This window comes from Arachis ipaensis, chromosome B10 (assembly GCF_059453495.1).
Source record: "Arachis ipaensis isolate K30076 ecotype BB chromosome B10, ASM5945349v1, whole genome shotgun sequence".
Lineage (NCBI taxonomy): Eukaryota > Viridiplantae > Streptophyta > Magnoliopsida > Fabales > Fabaceae > Arachis > Arachis ipaensis.
Genome location: NC_142435.1, coordinates 15,157,890 through 15,170,913, shown reverse-complemented (window position 1 = coordinate 15,170,913; position 13,024 = coordinate 15,157,890). Strand labels below are relative to the sequence as shown.

General features: G+C 32.4%; 1 protein-coding gene and 1 pseudogene across 1 annotated transcript; one reads left to right on the top strand and one right to left on the bottom strand.

Moving 5' to 3' along the window:
* Window positions 1-1,881: 1,881 nt before the first annotated feature.
* Window positions 1,882-7,276, bottom strand: LOC107622911 (serine/threonine protein phosphatase 2A 59 kDa regulatory subunit B' eta isoform). Its single transcript, XM_016324986.3, has 2 exons — window positions 5,434-7,276; window positions 1,882-2,569 (listed from the first exon to the last, which is right to left on the bottom strand). The coding sequence occupies exons 1-2, from the start codon at window positions 6,664-6,666 to the stop codon at window positions 2,216-2,218; spliced, it is 1,587 nt and encodes a 528-aa protein (XP_016180472.1). The 5' UTR covers window positions 6,667-7,276; the 3' UTR covers window positions 1,882-2,215.
* Window positions 7,277-11,166: 3,890 nt separating this feature from the next.
* Window positions 11,167-12,138, top strand: LOC148579227 (uncharacterized; annotated as a pseudogene).
* Window positions 12,139-13,024: the final 886 nt, after the last annotated feature.

Sequence of the window (13,024 nt, the reverse complement as noted above, 5' to 3'; positions counted from 1 at the left end):
AAAATATATCTTGAGTTCAGGACAGATCTTGAACACCCTTAAGTACGCATATGAAGTTTATGTATACATGAATATAATGATGTTTTATGGGAATTTTTGTGTATGTATATGTTAATGTAAAAGTTTGACACAACAGTTATTTCGACTATAAAGTATGGAAGCCGACACAGAGGCATCGTGGTTAATTAATCGGTCCCGTTACGTTATCAACAGCATATCTGCCAACTCTTATTTATAACTGTGTTTCATGGAAGTGTCTTCGTAGATGTGTCTAATAAAAAAGACATTTTTATTATGTTAAAAGTGTTTAATAGAAGTGTTTTTATAGATATATTTTTTGGATGTGTCTCTTTATATATGTATTTAAAATATAATAATTAATTATTGTTGGCAATAAGTTGACAAATAATATGTTGGTATCCTATACTTTTCCTTAATTAAAATAGTCGAAATAGAGGGGATAATAGAAATGGCGTCGAATGGAGAAAAGGTGCAATTAACACGTCGAAAATAAAATTGGTTCATAATGGATAAAATATTAGCATGAACATGGAGACTGTTACCTGAAAATTCTCAAGATGTAGTAAGAACGTAGGTAATTAACATTGGAGAGTAAATAAAGCAATATGCGTAAAGGGCTAATAATCATTCAGTACAGCAAAGATTCTTTCTTTGTAAATAGAAGTAAAGAATTAAGAAAGGATTTTAAATTTTTCAACACCACAAGTCATTCTAAATCTCTAAAAAATTCCAAATCGCAATGCATGTGCATGTGAATGTTAAAAGTCAATTTCTGTCTTTATTATTTTTTTTATAGTTTCTTTATGTTTCTCGTTTACAAGATGCTTCTTCTTTCATTTTTAGCATTTTTCTTGTTTTTATTTCATGTCTTGATTTATTTAATTTAATTCGTACTTTGTAGTACATTTTTGACATTTATCTTTATCGTTAATAATATAAAACTCTAACTACTTTTTTTTTAGTTACAAAGTTAACATCTATATTAAAATCGATAAATTTCGAGTCAAACTCACTTTCTTAGAGAAATTGTATCTGCTTCCTAAATTAAATCATTGATACAAAATTTGGTCGACATATGTGTCGAAATTGACAAAAAATTTAGTCTGTAAAGATTTATCATCGTTCAATCAAGACGTTTTATATATCCCATTTATGTCACAACCTAAATGAGTAAATGATGATTTGATTGATGTTTCGTCTTGATGCTGCTAATTTGCTTGTATTTTACTGGCAAGGTCAGACCAGCGAAATAGGTGTAAAAAAATTGATGGCAAGCCGGCACTTGATAATTTTTTTTTTTTTTTTTTGGTGTCTTGGCACTTGATAATTTGCATTAGCTACATCATTGATAAACCCTTTTATTTATTTATTTTCCTCTAGAATACACTCCACAGGGATTTTGTGAAGCCACATACCCCACGTGATTCACACATGTGGAGTACATTTTGGAGCAAAAAATGTTTAACCCCGATATAGTCATAGTCACAGCCATTATTTGTTAATTTCGCACCTAAACTCGGTCAAGTGGAAGAGGTATTGTAGGCCACTTTTTTTTTTTTCCTTGGCACCCCTTAATTTTATGCATAACTCTCATCTATGAAGATCTTTGTCACTTTTTTGACGATATCACCCAACAAATCAAAGACTGATTCGTCGCATATCTAAAAAATTTGCTACTGACCAATGAATTGATAAATACACCAAAATTTAAACCTCAAACTCTTTAATAAACAACCGAGTAAGCTAACCACTCGACTAATCACATTTTTTAACCTCCAATCAAACCACCCCCCCTCTCTCTCTCTCTACCCTTTTGGTCATTCACCTGTATTCCCTTTTTCTTGAGCCTTCATTATTAGATTTTTCTATTTTTAATCGAAATTCTACAGCGAGATTCATTTAACAAAAGACGGGGTAAATCGCCAAAACGTGTCCAGCTATGGGTACAAAATACAAATTTATATGCTAGTTTTAAGCCTTGGAGGTTGCGACGTTGCGTTGCATATATGGGGGTGTTACTACTACCAACGCCTTCAATTTCTACAAGGAGTGAAAAGAAAAAGTGTTCTAGAAATTGCCCCTTCTTGGCCAAACCATCACATGCAAAATTAAGAAAACAATACTATGACATTCTTTTTTTTTTTTTTACCCGAAAAAAATGGAGGTTATTTGAGAATAATACACCTTCTGCCTTCTATCTAACCTGCATAGCAGCGACCTTACCAACAAGCACTGATTCGTTGCTCGCAGCTTTCTTCGCGGCAAGCTCCTCTAACCGTTTCCACGTGGCCTCACGCCCTGCCGTGACTGCGTCTTCCTTCAATATATCCTCCTCAAACTTCTGTAAGCATTCTTTCGACAAGTCAGGATCAAGATCATTGAATATCTTCCGCACGTTTAACGTCAAACTATGGACAGCCTGATTCCAGTGGCTTCTAGCGTTTCGCTCCAACGCCGGGAAGATGATGGGCAGTATCACTTTGCGGTTTTGTTTGATTAAGTTCACGATGTGATCGTTGTTCCATAAGAACAAAGCTCTTTCGGCCACCTGTAAAAACAGACAAGAAGATTTGTGTTTGTAGAGTGACATAGAAAAACAGTATATAGTGTAATATTAATGCTATAGTTCCATGAATATCAACACACAAAAGAAGGCATCCCGGTGCACATGCATTCCGCGTTAAGACGTTTAACACAGGGTCCGGAGAAGAAGGGCCGCACCCAAAAGGTGTAATGTAGACAGCCTAACCTGATAATTACATATCAGTGGCTGCTTTCACGGCTTTAACCCATGACCTTGAGGTCATACGGAGGCAACTCAACCGTTGCTCTGAGGCTCTCCTTCTCCATGAATATCAACAAAGCAACAAAAATCATTGTTTAGTTTCTGGACAAATCGAATTGCGAAGAAATGCACGAGCAATGATGTTATGCGCTCATCCATTAGGGTCGGCGACATAGATCATCATACAGCGCCAAGGTACCTTGTCATAAAATCATCATACAGCGCCAAGGTACCTTGTCATAAATTATGTGTTTAAACCATTTATAGTTAAATTATTCTAAACTAGTTTCCTCCATCATCTTCTACCTCTAATTATAGCACTATCCTTCATCTGAAATATATCGAGTCAATTAAAAACTGAAAAACTAGGCACCACCACCATTGATGCAAAAACTTCCAAATGAAACTAGCACCATCAAGAAACATTTTACACATGCGTTCTTTATAATATATTTAGCAGGTTAACGGTGGCGTTCAAAGAAGGATGGATCCCAGGTTCTAGTATTAACTACACAAGAACCATAGTCACATGAACACATGTAATGGAAGTAAAATTGGACTCAAGTTCTGAGAAAATCTGTAGAACACTTGGCCAATGCAGTTAACGAATGAAATGAAAGCTCCAAATTGAACCGTTCAGTGACAGCCCACATATTTAGCACCATCAATAATGAGAATGAAAATTCTCTAATTTTTTATATAGGAAAGTCTAATAAGAGGTATAATGTTACTTGTGGTCTTGTGGATCATAAAAAAAGAGTGAAAGCCTAACAATACAATTGGTGATTGCACTTATTCAAATATCATCATTCGAATAACTCAGCGTGTCAAATTTCAATTTGCTAGACAATCAATAACTTCCAGATTAAATAGTAGTAAACGATCAGCACAAAAACATGCTCACAATCCGGTCTTCGCATGCTCATAATGAACCACAGTAAAAATTAGAAATTAAAAACATGCCAACTTACTAGCAGGTCACGTGTCCAACATGTTGGATACCAATGCTCAAGAATTCACATACACAGTAAGACAAGTGTCTTATCCAATTGAGAGAAGAATTGGTGTTTTGGGGTTTTTTGTGTGTGTGTGTGGGTGGGGGGGAGGGAGGGAGAGAGAGAGAGAGAGAGAGAGAGGGAAGGGGTTGGACACATTTCAAACACAGTTAACGACAGCCCCCTAATCATTGGAACAGACTTAAATGTAGCAAGTATTGGCGTACATGACATATATATCAATAATCTCCCGTGGTTTTTTTAAAGAGTTCAGAAAGCAATAAGTACTGGTGATTTGACATATAAGAATAAAAACGGGTGGCCGAGGCTTACAAAGTACAAAGAGAAAAGTTACATTTGAGAACAGGCTGACATTTAAGATAGTAACATTTCTAAATTATTAAGGGATGCAACAAGTGACATGATAGAGGTTATATTAAACCAGTTAGAGAGATTAATAAGAACCATTCCCAGGCCTTAAGATTTTGGACCATCTGGCTACCAACATAGAAGCAAAGTTTCATCGACCATTTTCAACAATTATCATCTTAATCCTTGTTATCATGTTTGTCTTAATTAGTAGAGAAACCTTTGGTGAACTCATTCATTATGGGATATCTTCCAAATTCATCCATCATCCGCAATTGAATGTGTGTGGACCCCACTTAGACCTCATTCAATGGTAAAGAATGGATGAGTCAGCACATTATCCCATGAGAAATGACTTCACTAGCATAACTCTAATTATTAGTTATCTTCACAAGATTCTGAACTGTGCTTATTACATGCCTAGCTTATGCATGGGAGGGCACATGAGAAATTATTAAGAAGCTATAGTTGCCCTCTCCTAGCAGGATAGACTTTACAAGCCAAAGCCAAAGTGATCGACACGAGAAAAGCAGACGCAGATCAAAACCTGCAATAGTGAAAATTAAACAGCAGCACTACCGGTATTTTTAATTTTTTAAAACCCCTTTTGCAGGCAGGCTTGGGTAGAATAGGATTATAGACTCAGCCATAATCTGCATGTTTGGCAGCGTTTTGTGCTCTGTCAAGCAAAGCAGTGACAACTGACATAAAACTAGGATTAGAGGGGATGGAAGCAGATTTTACTCCCAATTTCTTTTCTTATATATAATAATCCTTCACGTGACATATTCTGATGATGGCAAGTAGCCACAGGAGACAGATACTCATGCAATTTGAAGCAGAGAGACATGGAGACTAGCGCAGGTTTAGTCACAGAATCTCATCAATGTTATGACAATTTACCAGACACTTCTAGAGCCTAAATTGTTAAGAGAGCAGGACTTGAATGTCTTAACATGTTTTGAAACAGCATAACAGCATATATAGCTCAACGAAACAAATGGGTATAGGTTTCTCTTCTTTACAACTGTTGTTATGTTTGAAATTTGAAGCTACAAAAACAACAATTAGGATGATGCAAAATTTAAAAAGAATTCTCCTTTTCTTTAAAAGAGCTTCTCAACTGGAGAAAACAATGAAGTTGCAACATTTAGCATCCGATGCAACTGTGTCTTATTTCAAAAGTCACAAATAATATCCACATGAAATTAAATAAGGGGAAAAGGAACCGGAGCTACCAGAATGAAATGAAAAAATTTATACCTGAAAATGGGGGCTGTTTAAACAATGGGCGATGCGGCGAAATAATGGCATCATACAACGCTGGAACTCTGGAGGTTGAGTTGCTTCTAGAACTTCTTCTAGCTCACTCAGGAACATAACTTCCTTGGAACTATTGGTTATCGGCCAGTACTTCAATAGTCCCCTAATAATAGTATCAGCAAGCTTGCAATCTTTCTCCACAAATTGAGTAATGCAATAAGATAACTGCTGATGATACATTGCTAAGCACTTTGGTTTGTGCAGTGGAATCAACACACGAACAAGAAACAATTTATGCTCTTCTTTCAATGGTAGCGCGAAACCATTAATGATGCTCCCCAGAATTTCCAAGAACTCAGCAATCCCATTATGCTTCTCGGATTCAAAAATAAAATTGTAAAAGATATTATTGATGGATTTCCTGATGAAAGGGCGATGCGCCATGAACTTCCCGTAGATGCGATGCAAGGTCATCTTCAAGTATTCACGTTCTCTAGGATCCTCAGAGTCAAACAAATCCAGCAGCCTCAAAATGAAAGATTGATCAATGAATCTCTTAGCCAACTTCGCATCCAGCTCCGGCGAAGCCACAAATCTCAGAAAAAGCTCATACACGATTTGCAAATGAGGCCACGCAGGATCCATTGATGGCTCCTCCTCCTCCACATCAACACCATCAACAAGCTTGTTCTCACGAGGCTGAGGGCTAAGCGTCCTGAATATATTAGCAGACACGGTTTTAACAACCTCTTGTATCATAGATTCCGAAAACTTAGCATTGGCAGAAGTCACATAATCCACCAATTCCACCAAAGCCTGCCTCTTGATTTCCTTTTCCTTTAGGTGCTTCGTGGGGTCAGTAAAGTCAAACACAACACTGCACATCCTGAGCTTCTTGATGAACAATCCTGGCTTCTCCGAATTGGGAACATCCCTGAATGCAGCCAAAGGTACCTCATATGCACTCAAATTCCCATTGGGGTTTTCGCCTGCGGCCAACGGCAATTGAACCCGATTCCCATGGTGCTGACCGGAATTCAAAGCAGGGTGATGTTGGGGCTGCAACACTGAAGAATTCCCAGTTTTGCTTCCCCCAGGAGGAACAAGATCACTGTTTTTGGAACCAACACCACCACCATGGCTTCTTCCACTTGTGCTGCTTCCACCACCGTGTTCTCGATTCTCCGAATTTTTGGACGACTTTTTAGGGAGTTTAAATATCTGCTTGAACATAATTCACATAACAAGAAAAAAGAAACCCCCCTAAACAGTATAACCTTTTAAAATCAAACTATACCTTATACTGTGCTAACAACAAAGGGTTTTTTTTTCGTACCAGGAATAAAATAACAAGATTCAGTAACTCAGGCAAAAACACAAACACAATGAAGGCACCAAAAGAAACAAAGCACACGTGTTGTTTTGGACTTGTGCTTGACACAACTGATTTAACTACACAAAGAGAGAATCAAGAAGAGACCCAGTTGCTTATCTTGGAAGAAGAAGAAAACCCACTTCTCTGATTGCACCCATGGTGTTGATTGAGCAGAGTAGAACCGAATCGATGGAGATTTGAGGAAAACACAGGCCAGAGAAAGAGGGGGGGAAAATAAGGAAGAAGCTTTGATTAGAAAGAGTTGGTGATGGTGGAAGAAGAGATCAAGGGTCAAAAAAATCAAAGAGGTTGAGAATCGAGAGAGTTCAAACTTCAAAAGTTCTTTCTCCCTTGTTGAGCTTCAAATGACGGAGGAAGACGAAGAATGTTCTGCAGATTACCTTTTTCCCCCTGATTTCTTTTTTATTTTAATTTATAATTTTAAAAAAATTAAAAAAAGATAGAAATAAATAAATATAAGATTTTGTTATAGATTTATTTAGTATTATCAATTGTCAATTTTAAAGTAACAGAATCAATTGGATAAATAAATAATAACTACTTCTTTTTTCTTTCTTTCTTTGTTTTCGGTACATGCTCAATTTCGTATTCAAAAAGATTTCGTTGACTAATAATATATAAGACCAAAATTTAAATGAGATATGGATAAAAAAAAATTTTTGGATTCTTTAAATTTTGAATTTTATTTTAGAGAATAAAATGTAATTTTTTATTATTTATTTCATAAATAAAACAAAAAAATATGAAAAAAAAATTATTTAAAAATAAAATATTACACTTTATTCTCTAAAATAAAATTTAAAATTTAGAGAATTCAAATAATAAAAAATGTCAATGAATTGTGAATTTAACCGTACATATAGATAAAAAAAAGTATTTAATTCTTATAAAATAATAAAGTAATTTAACTAAAGTTAAAGAAACTATAAAATTAGTATAGCGGATGATTCTTATGATAAGTAAATATTTAGTGTAACTTGAATTTATTATAATAACCATTTTTTTTATAAATCCGATGTAAAAAATTTTTTGGTAGACATGTCAAAAAAAAATTATTGCTACTAAATTAGATATTCAAATCTTAAAAAAAATGAAGAAATTGAGATAAAATATTCGAATTTGAATATCTTTATCTTTATTTGATTCAGTTATAATTTAATTGGATCAAATTAATTATTTAATCAAACCAAATTTTTTATTCCGTTTTTTATTCTATTATTCACAAATTAAAAATATTATATACATAATAAAAATTAATTATCAAATTAACATTATATATGTATGTATTATTTATTTTATTTTTTAATATATTTTATACGAATAATTAATTTAATAACTGATATTTAATATATACTTAATATAATTGTTCTCATCAAATATCTCGCAGCACAGTCCAAATTAATAGATTTATAGTAATAAATCTTAACTTTGTTTTACAAGTAAATCTTATTCATTTATAGAAAAAAAAAATCAAAACAGAAAAACTAAAAAAATAAATGATATATTGGAATGCGAAGAAAAAATGGGACAAAGCACATGGAGGCAGTAGAAGCATTATACAAACCGAAGACTATAGATTAATCAAAAGGAGAAGGTGTGAGGAATATCTTATTGTAATTGTAAATTTGTAATTACAAAGAAGAGAGGGGAAGGAAACACTGAAAATGTTAAAATAATAGAGAAAGCAAAGCAAAGCAAACACGGTTTTGTTGTCTTAGTTATGGTTGTTGTTGTTCTTTGTTGACCTGGTATGTTGTGACTTGTGACTTGTGACTTGTGATTCCATCAAAATCAAAAACCCTCTCTCTTTCATAGTTTCTTCTATTCTTATAATCTTCTTCTTCTAAGAGAAGTGGTCAAGTCTCTGTGATTTTCGACCAATTTTGAGTCAGCACAAAGTGCAAATGGAATTATAGTAGAAAAAATAATAAGGGGCACCCTTAAATACGCCACAAAAGAGAACGTCTAAAATGCTTCAATTATTGTACCCAAAAAAATAAAAAGATTGGTTCAATCAAATTGCCTACACGACATCGTAAATGCTCGCATGAGTGACATCAATATTTAATTACGCCAATTAGGATTCTCCCAATTAATAGTTAATTAATGTTAATATATGAAGTTCATACAATAGAAATTACGATTAATTTATTAATTCTCCTATTAATAAAAAAAATACTATTAAGTTTATTATTATTTACTATATTCTTTACTAATATATATAATATACTAATACTATATAAGAGTATTATTAATATGTGCTTTAAAGATATATTTTAAAAAAACCCAAAAAAAGGTGTTACTACAAAAAATTTTATATTTTCATCAATACATTAAATATATCAAAAATTTAAAAATTTATTATTAGATTATTAAAATATACTCTTAAAATACAAGATCACTAAATCTATACTATAATTCATAAACGACTTTAATGTTTGTGTATTTTACTATCACACAAACAAAAGTGATTAAGCTTTAATGACTTTAATTAAATGCCAATGTAACATTACTTCGTAGTTCGTACTCACATTATATAAAATTTATAGGCTCGTTATACCTCTAAATTTATTTTTGTGGCAACTAAGTTTAAATAATTGATATAAACCTAACAAAAATTAATTTCATTACTAAGAAGTATTTTAGATACGCGTCTTTACTAACATAAATGTTGGTATTTCGTGCTTTTTCTTTTTCGCATTCCTTCTTCTTTTTCGTATTTTTTTTATCATTATCGTTTTTTAATTGTTATTGTTGCTGCATTTTTTTCACTCTTCTTTCTAGTGCTTTTACATCATTATGTATTTTTTTAATTTTTTATTCTTCTTCAGAAGATAAAATAAGAAGAATTGTGAGGAGGTGAATCAAGGAGGAAGAAGAAGATGATGATGTAAAATTTATTAAAAAATAATTCCAAAACTTTTTAACGGTGACACAAATTTTTATTAAGAGGATGAAATAAGAATGATGAGAATTGTTAAGAGGGTGACACAAGAATTATAAGAATGTGAACCGTGACACAAGTTCTTGTTAAGAGGGTGAAACAAGAATTATGAGAATGTAAAAGAAAAAGAACGCAAGTTCTTGTTAAGAGAGTGAATCAAGAATTATGAGTGTAAACTGTGACACAAATTCTTGTTAAGAGGGTGAAATAAGAATTATGAGAAGAAAAAGAAAAGAAAAATGATGATCATGATGATAATGATGATAATAAATAGCAGAAGTTTGAATTATATATGTAGAATTTATCAGAAAAATAGTACCAAATTTTTATTGTTAAACTAATTGTGTGATATTTAACTAGGATGAAAAAGAATATGATGATGGTGATGATAATGAAGGAGTAGGAGAAAAAATAAAGAAAAAAATAAATCAAATGAGAAAAGAATAAAGAGGAGGCGGTGGTGGCAGTAAATGTGTGTTAGGATTATGGTTTGTAAACGGAGGTTTGTATAAAATTAAGTTTGCAAAATTGATTTTGATTAAAAGTGAGTTGATATTAACGTGATTTATGTTTGGTAATTTTTATTCAAAATGGATTATAGTAAACTAAATATTGTTTGGATTATATTATTTAAAATCACTTTTAGATAAAAATTACAAAAAGGACATAAATTTAAATAATTATTTTATGTTATCTTATAATTTTATTTTAGATATCTAAATAAATTTTAATTTTTTTTAGTACTCTCAGTATTCTTTACTCTAATAGGATTAATAGAATTATAATACAAAGCAAAAAAAATATTCTATAAAAAAAATAACAATAACAATTAAAAAAATTCATATAAACAAAAAATAATAAGAATTTTATTAAAAAAATAAATAATATGCATGAGAAAGTATTGGAGAAAAAACATTATAAAACAAATAACAAATATATGAATAATGAAGGACATAATTGGTATATAGTGTTGTGATAAACACAATAGATATGGATGCCCATTAATATCATGGCTGGATGACTCAGTTCTCATTTTACCAAGAAAGAATGTACATTAATGAAGGTTAAAAATTTTCTTTCATTATGCCTATAAAAGGAGGTTAAGCCTCCGTCAATATTACACACAGCAATAACAAATATTTCTACCTCTCTGCTTTCATATGTTATAAAGTCTATTTTATTCTCTCTCCTAGTGGGTGCTAGTGTATAATATTAATACATATAATATTAATACATTTTATTAGTGTGAGATATTGATGTGGTGAATATTATTATTATTTATTTACATATTTTATTTTATATCTAGTACATCTACCTTATTTATTTTACAACACGTTATCAGCACGAGACTCTGATCAAATTTTTAGGAAGGCTCAGGTAACAAATTTTCATTATGTCGAAACTCTCTCATCTTGAATTCAATGCTCTTGATATATCTGAAAATAATTATTTATCATGGATACTAGATGCTGAAATTCATCTTGATTCAATGGATCTTGGAGATACCATTAAGGCTGAAAATAATACATCCCAGAAGGATAAAGCTAAAGCCATGATTTTTCTTCGTCGTCATCTTGACGAAGGATTGAAAAATGAATATCTCACATTAAAAGATCCTGCAGATCTTTGGAAAGACCTTGAAGAAAGGTATAATCGTCAAAAAACGGTAATACTTCCTCAAGTCCGATATGAATGGACGCACTTGCGTCTGCAGGATTTTAAATCTATAAATGAATATAATTCTGCAATGTTTTGAATCACCTCACGAATGAAATTATGTGGGGAAAAGATAACTGATCATGATATGTTGGAGAAAACTTTCTCAACCTTTCATGCCTCGAATGTGTTCATGCAGCAGCAGTATCGAGAAAAAGGGTTTAAAAAATATTCTGAGTTAATTTCTTGCCTTCTTGTTGCTGAACGCAACAATGAGTTGTTATTAAAAAATCATGAAGCGCGCCCAGCTGGCGCCGCCCCATTTCCTGAAGTAAATACGACAAATTACCCCAGAAGAGGTAAATGGCAAGGTTTTAATAATAAGAAAAATTATGGAAGGAAAAAGAATTATGTTCAAAAGAGAGGATCTCACCAGAAGTGGGATAAAGAAAGGAATATCGGGCATAATAAATCAACCGAGGAGAAGTGTTTCCGCTGTGGTGGAAAGGGCCATTGGTCACGTACCTGTCGTACCCCAAGGCACCTAGTCGATCTTTATCAAGTATCTTTGAAAAAGGACGACAAAGGAAAGGAAACAAATTTTGTTTCAAATGATGCTGAGAACTCCACCACTCATTATGATGTATCTGATTTCTTTGAGGATCCTGAAGGAAATATTGGTCATTTGATCAACGATGGAATAGTTTAATATGTGGGATTGTGAAGTATCTATGTAAATAAATAATGTAAAGAACTTATTGTTAAGTTTTATTTTCTATGTATTTAAGTTTCAAATGTGATGTACATAAATAATGGAATATTAATGTTTATGAATTTTGAAATTATTAAATGTGTCAAATTTTAAATAAAATTTTAGTATATGATATTATTTTATGTATAGTGTTTTTTTTAGAAAAATGATTCTGATCAAATATTCAATTTAACTGTGCATACTGCTCATTTTATTATTATTTGTTTTTTTTTTAAGAGAATGGCAAGGATATGTAATGAAGATATATGCCTTGCGGATAGTGCAAGTTCGCACACTATTCTCAAAAGTGATATATATTTTACCCATCTTGTGCCAAAAGAAGAATGTGTTAATACTATTATTGGCTCAGGCAATGTGATAGAAGGCTCCGGAAGAGCTATAATTTTGTTTCCTAGAGGAACAAAATTTATAATAAATAATGCACTATTATCTACCAAGTCTCGAAGAAACTTGTTGAGCTTTAAAGATATTCGCCGAAATGGATATCATATTGAGACTATGAATGAGGAAAATCATGAGTATTTATGTATCACAACTCATGATTCAAATAAGAAAGTTATATTAGAAAAATTACCCTCACTTTCATCTGGGTTGTACTATACAAAGATTAGTGCAATTGAATCACATGCCACCATAAACCAGAAGTTTACTAGCCCAAATGAATTCATAACTTGGCACGACCGATTGGGTCATCCGGGAACAACCATGATGAGGAGAATTATTGAAAACTCTCATGGACATTCACTAAAGAACCAGAAGATTCTTAAAACTAGTGAATTTTGTTGTGCTGCATGTTCTCAAGGGAAGTTAATTTTAAGGCCAT